This window comes from Cherax quadricarinatus, unplaced genomic scaffold (genome assembly GCF_038502225.1).
Source record: "Cherax quadricarinatus isolate ZL_2023a unplaced genomic scaffold, ASM3850222v1 Contig5254, whole genome shotgun sequence".
NCBI lineage: Eukaryota > Metazoa > Arthropoda > Malacostraca > Decapoda > Parastacidae > Cherax > Cherax quadricarinatus.
Window position 1 is genome coordinate 3,831 of NW_027200280.1, and position 18,583 is coordinate 22,413.

General features: G+C 38.0%; 1 protein-coding gene across 1 annotated transcript; it reads left to right on the forward strand.

The window, feature by feature from the left end:
* Positions 1-3,233: 3,233 nt before the first annotated feature.
* Positions 3,234-18,130, forward strand: LOC138852224 (AP-4 complex subunit epsilon-1-like; the record flags this gene model as incomplete). Its single annotated transcript, XM_070081944.1, is given in 7 exon segments — positions 3,234-3,429; positions 5,101-5,297; positions 6,687-6,857; positions 12,982-13,127; positions 14,993-15,187; positions 16,797-16,992; positions 17,926-18,130. Coding segments are annotated over 7 exon segments (1,306 nt in total), but the record flags the coding sequence as incomplete, so codon positions are not given.
* Between the last annotated feature and the right edge of the window lie 453 nt (positions 18,131-18,583).

The window sequence follows — 18,583 nt, forward strand, 5'->3', positions numbered from 1 at the left end:
TGCGACAATAATGTTCTGTTATGTTGGAATTATTATTTGTTTTTGTTGGTGAAGCTCTACAAGGAGAGAGCATACAGGTGTCCCTTGTTTTATGCATTAGCTGTGTTCCAGGCTCATGGTTCAACTAGGCCTTACACATTTAATTCCAGACAATAAGACTTCCCTTATAGGTAGTAGGTTGGTAGACAGCAACCGCCCAGGGAGGTACTACCGTCCTGCCAAGTGAGTGTAAAACGAAAGCCTGTAATTGTTTTACATGATGGTAGGATTGCTGGTGTCCTTTTTTCTGTCTCATGAACATGCAAGATTTCAGGTACGTCTTGCTACTTCTACTTACACTTAGGTCACACTACACATACATGTACAAGCACATATATACACACCCCTCTGGGTTTTCTTCTATTTTCTTTCTAGTTCTTATTCTTGTTTATTTCCTCTTATCTCCATGGGGAAGTGGAACAGAATTCTTCCTCCGTAAGCCATGCGTGTTGTAAGAGGCAACTAAAATGCCGGGAGCAAGGGGCTAGTAACCTCTTCTCCTGTATATATTACTAAATGTAAAAGGAGAAACTTTCGTTTTTCCTTTTGGGCCACCCCGCCTCGGTGGGATACGGCCGGTGTGTTGAAAGAAAGAAGAAGAAGACTTCCCTGCATTTTGTGAACTACTAATCACTGACGGTGAACATGTATCACCTATAAGGAGTTACTGATAGAAATAATACATCACATAATAGAAAGTTGCATAAAGCAAATCCACAGAAAGCTAGGGAAACCTGTGCTGTACAATTATATATTATAAATTTAGAGGATTGGAAACTGGGGATGCAAATATGAACAATAAAAGTAAACAAAGCAAATTGGGGGATTTTTAACAAAAGGTTGAAGATAAATGATAAAGGAATTTGCTTGGTTTTACAAAAATTGCCAATTTGATTTATGAAATGACATTAATAATGTATTTCAAGGTAATTTGACCTACCTGGAGTATACCTGGAGAGGGTTTTGGGGGTCAATGCCCCCACAGCCCAGTCTGTGACCAGGCTTCATGGTGGATCAGGGCCTGATCAACCAAGCTGTTACTGCTGGCCGCACATAAACCAACATACAAGCCACGGTCCGGCTGGTTAGGTACTGATTTTAGGTGCCTGTCTAGTGCCTTCTTGAAGACAGCCAGGGGTCTATTGGTAATCCCCCTTATGTATGCTGGGAGGCAGTTGAACAGTCTTGTGTCCCTGACACTTATTGTGTTGTCTCTTAGTGTATTCATGGTGCCCCTGCTTTCATTGGGGGATGTTGAATCTCCTGCGAAGTCTTTTGCTTTTGTAGGAATTGATTTTCATGTGCAGATTTGGGACTAGTCCCTCTAGGATTTTCCAAGTGTATATTATCATGTATCTTTCTTTCCTGCATTCCAGGAGTACAAATCAAGGGACTTCAACCGTTCCCAGTAATCTAGGTACTTTATTGTACTTATACATGCCATAAAAGTTCTTTGTATATTCTCCACGCTGTATAACCCTTGTGGTTTAGTGCTTCTTTTTGATAATAATAATAATAATAATAATAATAATAATAATAATAATGTGTATTCTCCAGGTCTGCAATTTTGCCTGCCTTGAAAGGGGTCATTAGTGTACAACAGTATTCCAGCCTAAAGTACTGTAATTATGAACTGTGATATCAGCACACTTCTGGCAAGACAGAGTTTGAATGAATAATGCTGACTGTGTTTCCTCCTCTTTTTTTTTTTTTTTTTTTTATCATCTTAATTTAGTTGGAGATACTTGATGTGTTAAAAATTAAACTTCAGTAAAATATACAGTACACACTGTATAAAGCGATAGGTAAAGTTGAAATAATTTAATATGGTTATTATTAGGGCATTTTTATCAATAAATATGAAGGGGTGAGGCAGATGATTTTTTCCTAGGTTATCATGTATTGTGACTCAAGGTGTAAATTCTTCTTATGGTAGAATATGGTGAATAGAAAACAGATAAATTATAATTTTAGTTGATGGTACAATGATGTGTTTGGACTGTCTTTTAGCTTAATTTTTTTTGATAAATTAGACACATATGCAACTCTTGGGTATCTTTATTGAGGAAACGTTTCGCCACACAGTGGCTTCATCAGTCCATACGAAGGAGAAACTTGAAGAACAGGAGGAGAATGAGGTAATCAGTCCCTCAACCTTGAGTCGATGTGTTCAGTCCATCAATCTTGAATAGAATACGGCATATCAGCGGAGAAGCAGCTTATAAACCGTATGGCAGGAGAGGTGCAGCAGTCATAGGTCGTGTTACATTTGTTCAATGTGGAAGTAGGTCGTGCCCAAGAATTAGGCAAGCGAAGAATTCCTAAGTATTAAGATCCCAAGAAGTTGCAGTGTCTGACAGATTTGTAGATGAATGGTTCAGAGAACCGACATGTTGATAAATTAGACACATATGCAACTCTTGGGTATCTTTATTGAGGAGACGTTTCGCCACACAGTGGCTTCATCAGTCCATACGAAGGAGAAACTTGAAGAACAGGAGGAGAATGAGGTAATCAGTCCCTCAACCTTGAGTCGATGTGTTCAGTCCATCAATCTTGAATAGAATATGGCATATCAGCGTAGAAGCAGCTTATAAACCATATGGCAGGAGAGGTGCAGCAGTCATAGGTCGTGTTACATTTGTTCAATGTAGAAGTAGGTCGTGCCCAAGAATTAGGCAAGCGAAGAATTCCTAAGTATTAAGATCCCAACAAGTTGCAGTGTCTGACAGAATTTTTTTTTAATTTTTTTTGTTTGGTTGACATCAGCTATTGTAACAAAAGTACTGTTAGAAAAGACAAGATGAGATTTTGTTTTGAAAGTTGTTCAGATTATTATTTTATATATACAGTATTATGACCAGCTGGGCTGTGGTTTGTGTGTCAGTTTGTGTGCAGCCAGCAGTAAAAGCCTGGTTGATCAGACTGATCCACCACGAGGCCTGGTCTCAGACCGAGCCAGGGGGGTGTGGACCTCCGAAACCCTCTCCTGGTATTCTCCAGGTATTACAGATATTGCAAGGAAACTTGTTAGCTATGACATACAGACAGGTCAAGCCATTTAATACCAAAAATAAAAATATATAAATGCCAGATAATTTAAATAGGCAGCCTTTTCTTCATATGCTTGAACAGTGCAATATTTATCATATGTTGTTTAATTAGAATAGATTTATTTTCTACTATATTTCCAGGAAGAAGAGCACTGTGTGGAGCATGAAAGCAGAGAATGGGTGAAGCTGTTGTCCAGTCCTGGTGCTGGTAGTGCAGTAGTAGCTGATCTGTTGTGTCGTGCACTCCTCGTTAATGTGCGTGGCTACACTCTCCCAAGCCTTCACATACATGCTATCAAATTAACCCAGAGTCCTAATATCCTACACAAAAAAATTGGTTAGTTTATTTTCACTGGATGACAACTTACAGAAATTTGTGTATCGGCCTGTGACATGCACTTAGCCGCAATTTAATTATCATCTTACATTATAATCCTTCTTTACAGTGTGACAGTTAGTATGTTCCTGAAAACTAGTACATTAATAATCTGTGCTGTAAATGTAAAACATATATAGAAAAGAAAGGTTTATGTTACGTTTTTAACAAAATATAAAAAATTATCTTAACCTCCATACACTGCAAAATTTGTACAGTATATTGTTTGTTTCCATCTAATTTATCTGTTTTTTTTACGTAGTAAATTAATTTTTTGGCTAAATTAAATCCAAGCCAGTTAGTGTGTCCTCAAGCACAAAGAGGAAAGCTTATAGTACTTAGCACACAGGCTCTGTGGGACTGTAGTTAGAGAAACTTGGTATATGTATACGTACCAACAATGTATAAAAAGACACGTGCAAAACTAGAGCATATTGTTGGGAAACCTTTTGTTCCTGGGTGCTTTGTTAATCCAGTACAGGACATGATAGGTTATCAGTTTGTATAGGGGGAGAGAGATCAGTTGGTATAGGGGAAGAAAAATTGGTTGGTATAGGGGAGGAGAAATCATTTGGTACAGTATAGGGAAAGAGAAATCAGTTGGTATAGGGAAAGAGAAATCAATTGGTGTAAGGGAAGAGAAATTAGTTGGTATAGGGGAAGAGAAATTAGTTGGTATAGGGGAAGAGAAATTAGTTGGTATAGGGGAAGAGAAATTAGTTGGTGTAGGGGAAGAGAAATTAATTGGTATAGGGGAAGAGAAATTAGTTGGTATAGTGGAAGAGAAATTAATTGGTATAGGGGAAGAGAAATTAGTTGGTACAGGGGAAGAGAAATCAGTTGGTATAAGGGAAGAGAAATTAGTTACAGGAGGCTACTGTTTGTAAACATGGCCTCAATAAACAATTCACTCTTGCCTTCTGGCATTTGCTGTTTTTTAACAATATCAATTTTATTTTTCTTAACACATCGGCCATCCCCCACCAAGGCAGGGTGACCTGAAAAAGAAGAAATGTTTTCATGAAGTTTTTCTTTTTACATTTAGTAATTTATACAGAAAAAAGGGGTTACTGGCCACTTGCTCCTGCCATTTTAGTCACCTGGCCAAGAGAAGTTGGGTTGCATTGACACTGTTGAGGCATGGGGTGGGGTGGAGGTGTGTTAGGGAGGAAATATGTACTATTAGTAGATATGTACATATTCACAAGTTCATAACATGTACATGTCACTAGATAAAGACAGGCTAGTTGGTTAGTGTTGGAGGGAGGAAGAAAGGTAGAAGGGAATCGGACTATGATTAAAATTTGAACTAAATTTTTCTCATTTTTTTTTTGGGGGGGTCACATTTTTGGTAAATAACAGTTTGGTTCCAATCTTGTATACTCATAATGTGTTTGGTAAAAGTAAGTAACGTGGAATTCTACCCCTAATTCCATAATATACATGGCCCGTGTGTGCTCAATTTTTTGTAAGAGCCCTGGAGTCTTTTTCATTATTAATATGCATTGAAAGGTACAGTAAAAGTTGCCATGTAAACATAAGAAAATTAAATGTTTTTTTTTTTCCTGTGTTACTTAATGTTACTCACTTGCACATAAGAAATTGTTAAATGCCAATATTTTAAACTCTCAGGATATCTGTTTGTGAGTCAGACTCTTGATCCTGGGTCTGAACTTACGTTACTTCTAGTCAACACTATCCATCGAGACCTAGCCTCTCCCAATGCTCTTCAAGTTGCTGCATCACTGGCCTCGCTTCCCACTGTTGTCACGCCTGACCTCACTCCATCCATCATCACAGCTCTCACACACTGCCTTGCACACCAACAGGTAATCAAGTACTTATGGTATAATGGTCAACATATTTTAGATTTTTGAATGTTATTAAAACTTTCCTTATAAATTTTATATCTCAGGGTGTATATTATTCTTAACTATAAATTCTATGAAGAAACTTGACTGTTTATTAAAATATATACACACACACACACAGTCATCATTTAATGCCAAAATTTACCATTTACAAAAAGTTTGTTTTAAACCTTATACATAACTATGAAGAATATGATTTTATTTGGACAATTTTCTATATGCAGAGCTTTATTAAGCTTTGCTTACAGTGTAATGTTCAAACAAAGGTTTGTTCTTTGTACCTGTTTTATTTATTTATTTTTTTTGCATACCTGCATGCCAAGCCCATGATGACACTCTTCAGGTCGCTTGTTCTATCTAGGCTGGAATATTACTGCACACTAACAGCACCATTCAAGGCAGGTGAAATTGCTGACCTAGAAAATGCACAGAGAACCTTCACGGCGCACATAACGGAGATAAAACACTTCAATTACTGGGAGTGCTTAAAGTTCCTGAACCTGTACTCCCTGGAGAGATACATGATTATATACACCTGGAAAATCCTAGAGGGACTAGTACCGAACTTGCACACGAAAATCACTCACAACGAAAGCAAAAGACTCGGCAGACGATGCAACATCCCCCCCCAATGAAAAGCAGGGGTGTCACTAGCACGTTAAGAGACAATACAATAAGTGTCAGGGGCCCAAGACTGTTCAACTGCCTCCCAGCATACATAAGGGGGATTACCAATAGACCCCTGGGTGTCTTCAAGCAGGCACTGGACAAGCACCTAAAGTTGGTACCTGACCAGCCGGGCTGTGGCTCGTACGTTGGATTGCGTGCAGCCAGCAGTAACAGCCTGGTTGATCAGGCTCTGATCCACCAGGAGGCCTGGTCACAGACCGGGATGCGGGGGCATTGACCCCCGGAACTCTCTCCAGGTAAACTCCAGGTAAACCTGTAGGTGATACATTACTAACCAGAAAAAGATTTGACTTAACAAAACTGCCCATCACCTAGACTTGGATGTTGTTGTTATGTCGTTGCCAGTGCTGTTAAGTTACTTCTATTCAGATGCTGTAAGGTTACGTACACTCAGACTTGTTAAGTTAGGTTGGCTCAGACACTTAAATTTTGTCAGCTCAGGTGCTGATGAGCTACATCGGTCAAGATGATAAGGTAAATCAACATGGACACTGATAAGTCATGTTGCCATTGAAAAATGTCCACTGGTGTCTTCGGGTTTTTAAATACTGAGTGATTGCTGCCAGATTGGCTTGGTTGTTTATTTTTAAATTTTTTTTTTTTTTTGCAGAAACTTCTCTTGCTTAATCTTAAGATTAAAATTTAAAAAATTGTCAGGTATATATAAGACGAAGGGCTGCAATAATGGTTGGCGTGGTGACAACAAAATGTGGAAAAGATCTTCAGGAGACTGCCAGTAATCAGGTCCCTCACCTACTTCACCTGTTGACAGATCAAGATCCAGGAGTAGCTTTAGCTGCCATTAACTCCCTTTGCAAAATTTATAAGGTTAGTCAGGTTACATACAATGATAATAAATGTACTTACCATAGGTAGAGTAAGGCAAAAGTTGAGCTACAATGTAGTCTCACAAAATGAAGGGTCTTTAACTATTTGAGACCCAGTTTATTTTAAATATTACAATTAGTAATTCTCTTAAAAATTCACCGTATAATTACTTATAGTCATTCTTGGGTAATGCTGATGGCTAATTATTTGTATCACCAAGGCAGGATGACCTAATGAAGATAAGACATTCACCATCATTCATTCAATTTCTGTCTTTCCAGAACTGTGCTGACATTGCAATTCAGATTACCCTCTGACTGCAACATCCCCACCTTTCCTTAATTAATCTCTATAATTATCTGTGAAGCCTACAGGAATACCGCACTAACTATAGTAGGTTGTAGGTTGGTAGACAGGAACCATCCAGGGAGGTACTACCGTCCTGCCAAGTGAATGTAAAACGAAAGCCTGTAATTGTTTTACATGATGGTAGGATTGCTGGTGTCTTTTGTCTGTCTCATAAATATGCAAGATTACAGGTATGTCTTGCTACTTCTACTTACACTTAGGTCACACTACACATACATGTACATGTTTATTTATACACACTCATCTGAGTTTTCTTTGATTTTATCTTAATAGTTCTTGGTCTTATTACTTTTCCTTTTATATCCATGGGGAAGTGGAATAAGAATCTTTCCTCCGTAAGCCATGCGTGTTGTAAAAGTCAACTAAAATGCCGGGAACAATGGGCTAGTAACCCCTTTTCCTGTAAAGATTACTAAAAAGAATAAGAAGAAGAAAATTGTCAAAGTGGGAAGTCTGAATGTGCGTGGATGTTGTGCAAATGATAAGAAAGAGATGATTGTGGATGTTATGAATGAGAAGAAGCTGGATGTCCTGGCTTTAAGTGAAACAAAGCTGAAGGGGGTGGGAGAGTTTCAATGGAGAGGAATAAATGGGATTAGGTCAGGGGTTTCAAATAGAGTTAGAGCTAAAGAAGGAGTAGCAATAATGTTGAAGGATAAGCTATGGCAGGAAAAGAGGGACTATAAATGTATAAATTCAAGGATTATGTGGAGTAAAATAAAGGTTGGATGTGAAAAGTGGGTTATAGTAAGCGTGTATGCACCTGGAGAAGAGAGAAGTGTAGAGGAGAGAGAGAGATTTTGGGAAATGTTGAGTGAATGCGTGGGGAGTTTTGAACCAAGTGTGAGAGTAATGGTGGTTGGGGATTTCAATGCTAAAGTGGGTAAAAATGTTATGGAGGGAGTAGTAGGTAAATTTGGGGTGCCAGGGGTAAATGTAAATGGGGAGCCTTTAATTGAGCTATGTGTAGAAAGAGATTTGGTAATAAGTAATACATATTTTATGAAAAAGAGGATAAATAAATATACAAGGTATGATGTAGCACGTAATGAAAGTAGTTTGTTAGATTATGTATTGGTGGATAAAAGGTTGATGGGTAGGCTCCAGGATGTACATGTTTATAGAGGGGCAACTGATATATCGGATCATTATTTAGTTGTAGCTACAGTTAGAGTAAGAGGTAGATGGGAAAAGAGGAAGGTGGCAACAACAAGTAAGAGGGAGGTGAAAGTGTATAAACTAAGGGAGGAGGAAGTTCGGGTGAGATATAAGCGACTATTGGCAGAAAGGTGGGCTAGTGCAAAGATGAGTAGTGGGGGGGTTGAAGAGGGTTGGAATAGTTTTAAAAATGCAGTATTAGAATGTGGGGCAGAAGTTTGTGGTTATAGGAGGGTGGGGGCAGGAGGAAAGAGGAGTGATTGGTGGAATGATGAAGTAAAGGGTGTGATAAAAGAGAAAAAGGTAGCTTATGAGAGGTTTTTACAAAGCAGAAGTGTTATAAGAAGAGCAGAGTATATGGAGAGTAAAAGAAAGGTGAAGAGAGTGGTGAGAGAGTGCAAAAGGAGAGCAGATGATAGAGTGGGAGAGGCACTGTCAAGAAATTTTAATGAAAATAAGAAAAAATTTTGGAGTGAGTTAAACAAGTTAAGAAAGCCTAGGGAAAGTATGGATTTGTCAGTTAAAAACAGAGTAGGGGAGTTAGTAGATGGGGAGATGGAGGTATTAGGTAGATGGCGAGAATATTTTGAGGAACTTTTAAATGTTGAGGAAGAAAGGGAGGCGGTAATTTCATGCACTGGCCAGGGAGGTATACCATCTTTTAGGAGTGAAGAAGAGCAGAATGTAAGTGTGGGGGAGGTACGTGAGGCATTACGTAGAATGAAAGGGGGTAAAGCAGCTGGAACTGATGGGATCATGACAGAAATGTTAAAAGCAGGGGGGGATATAGTGTTGGAGTGGTTGGTACTTTTGTTTAATAAATGTATGAAAGAGGGGAAGGTACCTAGGGATTGGCGGAGAGCATGTATAGTCCCTTTATATAAAGGGAAAGGGGACAAAAGAGATTGTAAAAATTATAGAGGAATAAGTTTACTGAGTATACCAGGAAAAGTGTACGGTAGGGTTATAATTGAAAGAATTAGAGGTAAGACAGAATGTAGGATTGCGGATGAGCAAGGAGGTTTCAGAGTGGGTAGGGGATGTGTAGATCAAGTGTTTACATTGAAGCATATATGTGAACAGTATTTAGATAAAGGTAGGGAAGTTTTTATTGCATTTATGGATTTAGAAAAGGCATATGATAGAGTGGATAGAGGAGCAATGTGGCAGATGTTGCAAGTATATGGAATAGGTGGTAAGTTATTAAATGCTGTAAAGAGTTTTTATGAGGATAGTGAGGCTCAGGTTAGGGTGTGTAGAAGAGAGGGAGACTACTTCCCGGTAAAAGTAGGTCTTAGACAGGGATGTGTAATGTCACCATGGTTGTTTAATATATTTATAGATGGGGTTGTAAAAGAAGTAAATGCTAGGGTGTTCGGGAGAGGGGTGGGATTAAATTATGGGGAATCAAATTCAAAATGGGAATTGACACAGTTACTTTTTGCTGATGATACTGTGCTTATGGGAGATTCTAAAGAAAAATTGCAAAGGTTAGTGGATGAGTTTGGGAATGTGTGTAAAGGTAGAAAGTTGAAAGTGAACATAGAAAAGAGTAAGGTGATGAGGGTATCAAATGATTTAGATAAAGAAAAATTGGATATCAAATTGGGGAGGAGGAGTATGGAAGAAGTGAATGTTTTCAGATACTTGGGAGTTGACGTGTCGGCGGATGGATTTATGAAGGATGAGGTTAATCATAGAATTGATGAGGGAAAAAAGGTGAGTGGTGCGTTGAGGTATATGTGGAGTCAAAAAACGTTATCTATGGAGGCAAAGAAGGGAATGTATGAAAGTATAGTAGTACCAACACTCTTATATGGATGTGAAGCTTGGGTGGTAAATGCAGCAGCGAGGAGACGGTTGGAGGCAGTGGAGATGTCCTGTCTAAGGGCAATGTGTGGTGTAAATATTATGCAGAAAATTCGGAGTGTGGAAATTAGGAAAAGGTGTGGAGTTAATAAAAGTATTAGTCAGAGGGCAGAAGAGGGGTTGTTGAGGTGGTTTGGTCATTTAGAGAGAATGGATCAAAGTAGAATGACATGGAAAGCATATAAATCTATAGGGGAAGGAAGGCGGGGTAGGGGTCGTCCTCGAAAGGGTTGGAGAGAGGGGGTAAAGGAGGTTTTGTGGGCGAGGGGCTTGGACTTCCAGCAAGCGTGCGTGAGCGTGTTAGATAGGAGTGAATGGAGACGAATGGTACTTGGGACCTGACGATCTGTTGGAGTGTGAGCAGGGTAATATTTAGTGAAGGGATTCAGGGAAACCGGTTATTTTCATATAGTCGGACTTGAGTCCTGGAAATGGGAAGTACAATGCCTGCACTTTAAAGGAGGGGTTTGGGATATTGGCAGTTTGGAGGGATATGTTGTGTATCTTTATGTATATGCTTCTAAACTGTTGTATTCTGAGCACCTCTGCAAAAACAGTGATAATGTGTGAGTGTGGTGAAAGTGTTGAATGATGATGAAAGTATTTTCTTTTTGGGGATTTTTTTTCTTTTTTTGGGTCACCCTGCCTCGGTCTTGTTGAAAAAAAAAATATATAAAAAAACTAGATCTACTTGTGTATATCTAGAGCACCTGATATCAAAATGCATTTGTTTGAAATTTACAGCATATATGTATATATGATATATGCACTACCTGAGATTTTGATATTTTTTTGTACAGTGGACCCTCAGCTAACGATGGCATCAGCTAACGTTAAATCCAGCTAACGATACATTTTAACGCAAAAATTTTGCCTCAGCTAACGCTAAAAAACTCACCCTATGCGATTCGTTCGAGACGCGTCCACATGTGGCCTGAGCGCACCTCAGTTGTCCCATGGGTGCCAGTGTTTACAAGTCAGCCAGTGCGGTCGCATCCACGCATACAGTCGGAACATTTCATATTATCACAGCAAAATAAGTCACCATGGGCCCCAAGAAAGCTTCTAGTGCCAACCCTGCTGGAAAAAGGGTGAGAATTACTATGGATATGAAGAAAGAGATTAAGGAAATGTGTGCAATGTGGGTTGAAGTGCAAACCTTTATGGATGAAAATCACCCTCACACAGCTATTGCAAGCCGTGCTGGTGACTATTACAATGACAATGTTGTGAACCACTTTAGACAAATCATAAAGGAACGGGAGGTACAGGCCTCTATGGACAGATATGTTGTGCGACAGAGGTCCAGTGACTCTCAAGCTGGTCCTAGTGGCATTAAAAGAAGAAGGGAAGTAACCCCGGAAAAGGACTTGCTACCTCAAGTCCTAATGGAAGGGGATTCCCCTTCTAAACATTAACAACTTCCACACTCTCCCCTCCTCCCATCCTATCAATCATCACCAGATCTTCAATGAAGGTAAGTGTCAGCTGTGTGTAAGTGTCAGTTTGTGTGTATTAAAATTAATATTTCATGTGGTAAAATTTTTTTTTTTTTCATACTTTGGGGTGTCTTGCACGGATTAATTTGATTTCCATTATTTCTTATGGGGAAAATTAATTCAGCTAACGATAATTTCAGCATCCCACCGAACGATGAGCTTTCAGGAACTAGATTAATATCGTTAGCTGAGGGTCCACTGTATGCCTTGCCTCCTACAACACGCATGGTTTACGGAGGAAGAATTCTGTTCCACTTCCCCATGGAGGTAAGAGAAAATAAACAACAAGAACAAGAACTAGTAAGAAAATATTAGAAAACCCAGAGGGGTGTGTATATATATGCTTGTACATGTATGTGTAGTGTGACCTAAGTGTAAGTAGAAGTAGCAAGACATACCTGAAATCTTGCATGTTTATGAGACAGAAAAATGGACACCAGCAATCCTACCATCATGTAAAACAATTGCAGGCTTCCGTTTTACACTCGCTTGGCAGGACGGTAGTACCTCCCTGGGCGGTTGCTGTCTACCAACCTAGTTAGAAGTACTATTCATAGCAATTATTATTTTTTTCAACATGTTGGCAATCTCTGACCAAGGCAGCGTGACCCAAAAAAGAAAAACACTTTCACCATCATTCACACATAATCACTGTCTTTGCAGAGGCGCTCAGATACGACAGTTCAGATGTCACTCCAAACAGTCAGTATCCCATGGCTAGAATATCCATAGCTTGAACTATTTGTTATTAACCCTGAAAATGGAGAGGAGACTTTAGGTGGCATTTTGATTCATCCTGGATTATTAAGAGGTCATAATTATGACTATAGAATGACCCAGGATGGAACAAAACACTATCTAAAGTTTCCTCCCAAAATTCTGGGTTAATGGTAAGCTGTCAAAGTATTTCTTTAATTTCTTCATAATCTGTTTGCTTTAGCTATTGTATATATCTCCCGAGGCAGGGTGACCCCCCAAAAAAGAAGCAAGAGTTTCTTGTTTTTACATTTAGTAATTTATACAGAAGAGGTTACTAGTCCTTTGCTCCTGGCATTTTAGTTGCCTCTTAAGACACATATTGCTTACTGAGAAAGGATTTTTCTCCACTTCCCCATGAAGATCTATTGCATATGTAGCCATTTAATCTATTGCCTAACAATTTAGTGTTTCTGTATGTGTGTCTAGACATTATTTTGCTAAGTTCCTTATACAAATTTGTTTCCCCTCAGGCATGTGGTCATGAAAAGCCGGAGTTACGTGACCAAGTTGCAAAGAGTGCATCGCACCTCTTGACACAAGCACTGAATGGTTCCCTTCCCAGAGACTACCAAGTTAATTCTTTACCTGCACCATTTGTTCAGATTCAGATGCTTAGGTGAGAATCTTTCTCTTGCTTTCATTTTCTTTCCTTCTATTTTTCTCTTCTTTGCAGAAACAGGTTTTTAGGGATTGAAAATGGAAATGCTGAAAGGTTAGTATGACTCAGTAGCGTCTTTAGTTCACTTATTGAGGGACCATGGTTTGATTCAAAGATATATGCTGTACAATACTATATGAATTACAAATTTAGGTGCTTTATGCATTTTTATGGCCAAGTAAGTTATTAAATTTTTAATGTGTGGTAGTAAAAGGTATCCAGAAATCAGTAGGGAATAGTAAAGTATAAATAAAATATAGATAGGGTTGTAAAAGAAGTAAATGCTAGTGTTTGGGAGACGGGTGGGATTAAACTATGGAGAATCAGATATAGAATGGGAGTTGACAGTTACTTTTTGCTGATGATACTGTGCTTTTGGGAGATTCTAAAGAGAAGTTGCAAAGGCTCATGAGATATTTCTTGATGTCAGTGAGGACGGGGGGGGAAGTGCTCATGATCCCCCTTTCCTTGGATCGAACCTGATTGCCTTCCATTCTCCCAGGAGCTGTATGATACGTATGGATTTAGCACTTCTCTAATAAGTGTATTAAGAAATGGTAATGTTAATACATTAGAGTCAAGTAAAAAACGTTAATAATGCTGTAATTCTTCATGGGGAAGTGGAAAAGAATTCTTGCTCTGTAAGCTATTCGTGTGGTAAGAGGCGACTATAATAATGCTGGGAGCAAGGGGCTAGTAACCTCTTCTCCTGTATAAATTACTAAATGTTAAAAGAAAAACTTGTTTTTCTTATTGGGTCACTCTGTTTTGGTGGGATACAGCTAGTTTATTAAAAAAAAGTACTATAATATAAAATAATTATTATAATTTTTTTTAACATACTGACCATCTCCCACCAAGGCAGGGTGACCCCAAAAAAAAAGAAAAAGAAGTTTTTCTTCTTTGCACATTTAATAATTTATACAGGAGAAAGGGTTACTAGCCCCTTGCTTCCGGCATTTCAGCTGCCTCTTATGACACGCATGGCTTACAGAGGAAAAATTCTTCTCCACTTCCCCATGGAGAATTAATATATGGTATATCTATAGAATTTTTTGTGAAAGGTTGGAAATGGGCTTTACATTTGAATTTAATCTTAAGACAACAAGTATGTTGCATATACAGTGGACCCCCGGATAACGATTACCTCCGAATGTGACCAATTATGTAAGTGTATTTATGTAAGTGCGTTTGTACGTGTATGTTTGGGGGTCTGAAATGGACTAATCTACTTCACAATATTTCTTATGGGAACAAATTCGGTCAGTACTGGCACCTGAACATACTTCTGGAGTGAAAAAATATCGTTAACCGGGGGTCCACTGTAAATTGCAGTTCTGCATAATCTTGAAAACAGTCTTCGGTTTCAAAACTTAAGAATTTACAAATAATTTAAGAGAAAACATAGTATGTGGCCTATAATTAGAACATGGTTTACAAATGGTTTTTGAATGGAAGGGGTTTGAACATCCAGGAAGCAAGTTGAGTATATTTGATTAGGGTGAGTGCTGATACTAAGTGGTGCTGTTGGAGTGTGAGCAAGGTAACATTTAGAAAGGGATTCAGGGAAACAAGTTAGCCAGATGGGAAGCAAAATACTTACACTGGGGGGGAGGGGGTACAGTATAGAGGATCATTTGAATTGTGTTGTCTATGCACTTCTGCCAAGACATCTGTTTAGTGAATGGTGGGGATGTTTTTCACTTGGGTCACTAACATGGTAGGAGACAGATATTTCAGAACAAAATATTATGAAAGCCTGTTTCTAACATCATCACCATTTTCCATAATTTATGTAATTATAACATGTTATTATGTTTCAGAGTTATTCAGTGTTTGTCAACTAAAGACTGGCAAATTCCAAATGATGTCATTGAAGCAATCGAACTAGTGTTAAGTCAGCCATGGGGGGGCAAGTCTGTTTGTCTTTATGCAGTGCTGTTGGAGTGTGTGTTTACAGTCACGTCTCTTCCACACAAGGATAACTTGATATCTAGTATTCTTAAGGTGGTTTTAGGGTAAGTACATTTCCTGAGTAAGATTTATATGTTTTCAAAGTCATGTGCTATGCAACCGTTAACTCTAACTGCAATGGAACGTCTGCTATATATACAGGTTCATTTGTAGCCATGTGGATGTTTGATTTTTATGCTACCCATGCAGTATAAAAATGACAGCAAATTTACCCCTTAAACTGTTCAACATGTAGATTCACACCTGCTTTACTACACACTGTAATATTATATGAAAAAGCTGACCAGGACATTGGCTGCAAACAGTTTAAGGGTAAAACTTAATATCTTCCATAAATGTGATAATTTCCATAAACAATTACAGTAGTACACTACATATTCTTGGAATGGATGAAAGTAATTCTTGGAATGGATGAAAGTAATTCTTGGAATGGATGAAAGTAATCCACATGACTGCCCAATAACAATGACCATCTAACTGAAAATTTTTCATAATTAATGGTATACAGGAGGGCCTTTTTTAGTGTTTCACTATTGCAGCAGTTTTTCAGTCATACCCATTCTTCATTTATTCACACTTCCTACAATAAATATATTCACCACTCATTATAAGCAAAGGACAAAAATATTTTAAGGTAAGTAATGTATGTACTGTATGTGCATTTTTTAGGCCTAGCTCTATTGCTCATTTAATACTGTATATGATAGTTTAAACATGTTATCAGGCTTTTATTTGTATTTCAAAGTGAAAAAAAGATATGTTTTACTTTACAGCGATCTTCACTTTACAGCGGTAGCCTGTATAAACAGGGCCCTCCTCTATAGGACCAAAGAAATAGAGAGGTCATTTTGGCTAGCAAAGTTTACAGTATTTATGGAGATCTGTTAATACTGTGTGTATTTAGCAATAATTACCTACATTAGTGTTTGAATTCCATTAATATATTTATTAATAAAAGTACTGTATACGATGAGTGTCTGTGATTGCTGTTTCTTCTTTACTCCTTACTACACAATTGTAAAGCAAGGTACCGATACTATATTCCAGTAATACGTAGCAATTCCTGAAGGAGTGTGAATGATGCAGCTTAATTAAAACCAAGCCATCTTAATGTGTAATGTAATATGTATAAATGTTTTTGTACAGTTTAAGATATACAGCATTTGTGAAAAATAATACTTTAAAATATATTTACAACATGAGCATGTTAAATTAAAGTGAGTGGAAGCAAGTGGTGTCTATGGCTTTATGTGCTGTTCAAGTGTGAGCAGGGTAACATGTATGAAAGGATTCAGGGGAACCTGTTAGCCAGACTTAAGTCCTGGAAGTGGAAAGTACAGTACCTGCTCTCTGAAAGAGAGATGGGAATATTTGCAGTTTGGAAGAGCACCTGAACTGTAGTATTGGTGTGTCTGGCAAGACAGTGATAGAGTGAATGAAAATGTTTCTTCTTTTTCGGGTCACCCTACCTCGGTGGGAGACGGGCAGTGCGTTAAAAAAAATATATGAGAGGGGTGACATCTTTCTAAAGGGTTTAGCATTTTTTGTTAATATCTGTATTATAATGATAATAATGATAATAATAATAATAATAATGATAATAATAATAATAATGATAATAATAATAATAATAATAATTATTATTATTTTTAGATTTCTCAAGAGCTCAAATGTGAACCTCAAATATGTGGGTTTAAAGGCTCTTGCGAGTGTGTTCTCAGTGCTAGAGGAAGCACTCACGTCTAGTCATCTGGAAGCTGTCCTTGACTGTCTGTATCATTCTGATCCAAACCTTCAAGCCAAAACACTAAAGCTACTGTGTGCTATGGCAAATGTACATAATTACCAGGTACTGTAATTTACTCAGGAATTTGAGCTGCAATTTTATATTTAAGCCTTTGGTTTTGGATGCAAGCTGTAGAAAGAATTTGTTATGACCTATCTGTGGAATGAAATAATGGACATTTAGGAACAGCTATGTGAGAGAAATACAATACCTAAAAAATTAAATGAATAATGGGATGATAAAAAATGGAGCACTTACACTATTCAACAGCGAGGGTTTGCCAATATAATGGGTTACATTTATTCATTTTATTATTAAGCCAATGAGCTTTCCTTAATATGTGTAATGTACTGCACTAATGCTAAAAATAATTGATACTAATACATATTGGCAGTTTGGAAGGGTATATTGTGTATCTTTATACGTATATACTTCTAAACTGTGGGACGACTTGTTGAAAAAAAAAAAAAAAAAAAAAAAAAACTTCTAAACTGTTGTATTCTGGGCACCTCTGCAAAAACAGCGATTATGTGTGAGTGTGGTGAGAGTTGAATGATGATGAAAGTATTTTCTTTTTGGGGATATTATTTCTTTTTTTTTGGGTCACCCTGCCTTGGTGGGAGACGGCTGACTTGTTAAAAAAAAAAAAAAAAAATATTAACCAGTTAGCTGGACTTGAGTCCTGGAAGTGGGAAGTACAATGCTTGCACTTTAAAGGAGGGATCTGGGACACTGGCAGCTTGGAGGGGACATCTAAACTGTCGTATCTGAGCACCTCAGTGATGGTGGAAGTGTTGAATGATGAAAGTTTTTTTTCTTTCTTTTTGGGCTTTTCTTTCATTTTGGGTCACCCTGCCTCAGTGGGAAACGGCCGACGTGTTAAAAAAATATTACTCTTTTTTCTTTTTGTAGCCATTCCTTTAATATTAGATCTTTAAACTACTAGAAAATCATACTTTAAAATCACCATCTTATTTTTCAAACTTTTCCTCATAGGCTGTGTGTACCACATTATTGGAGTTTTCAGGCCGGACAAAGGACATGACCACACACAAAGCAATTATGGGTGAATTGGCAGCCATCATAACTAAACATTGCCAGGATATACAATGGTGCATAGAGCTCATCTCGCCACTCATTTTATCCTCACCAACGCCTGACAAGAGGCTTGTAAATGCACTTGTATTTGTCCTGGAACAAGGTAAGTGTTGTTATTTTTGAAAAATTTCTTGAACATAATAGACTTTTGGTAAAATACGTAGTAATTAAGGTGTTGCAAAATTTTGATTACTTTATATCCTTTTATCTAGTAAGTGTAGCACAGCTTGACTATTATTACTACATTTGATTTGTGGGTAAGCACCAAACCCATAAGGGTTAAGAGTGGCCTGGAAATGGGAGAATCAGGTTTGATCTGAGGAAAGGTAGGATAGCTCCAGTTCTCAAGATCACACAACTTGACAGAAATACAAGCAGAATATAAGCACAAAGAGCACGACACTTTAGTGGTCCTCACACCACCAATTGTGTAAAATAATGCTCATGTTTATCCAGTAACTTGTACAATATTATTTTCTTGGCTGCTACACCCTGATAATATTGTCTACCTGCCAGTGGCCCAGAAGACACAGAAATTAAGTTAAGGCCTGTTTTG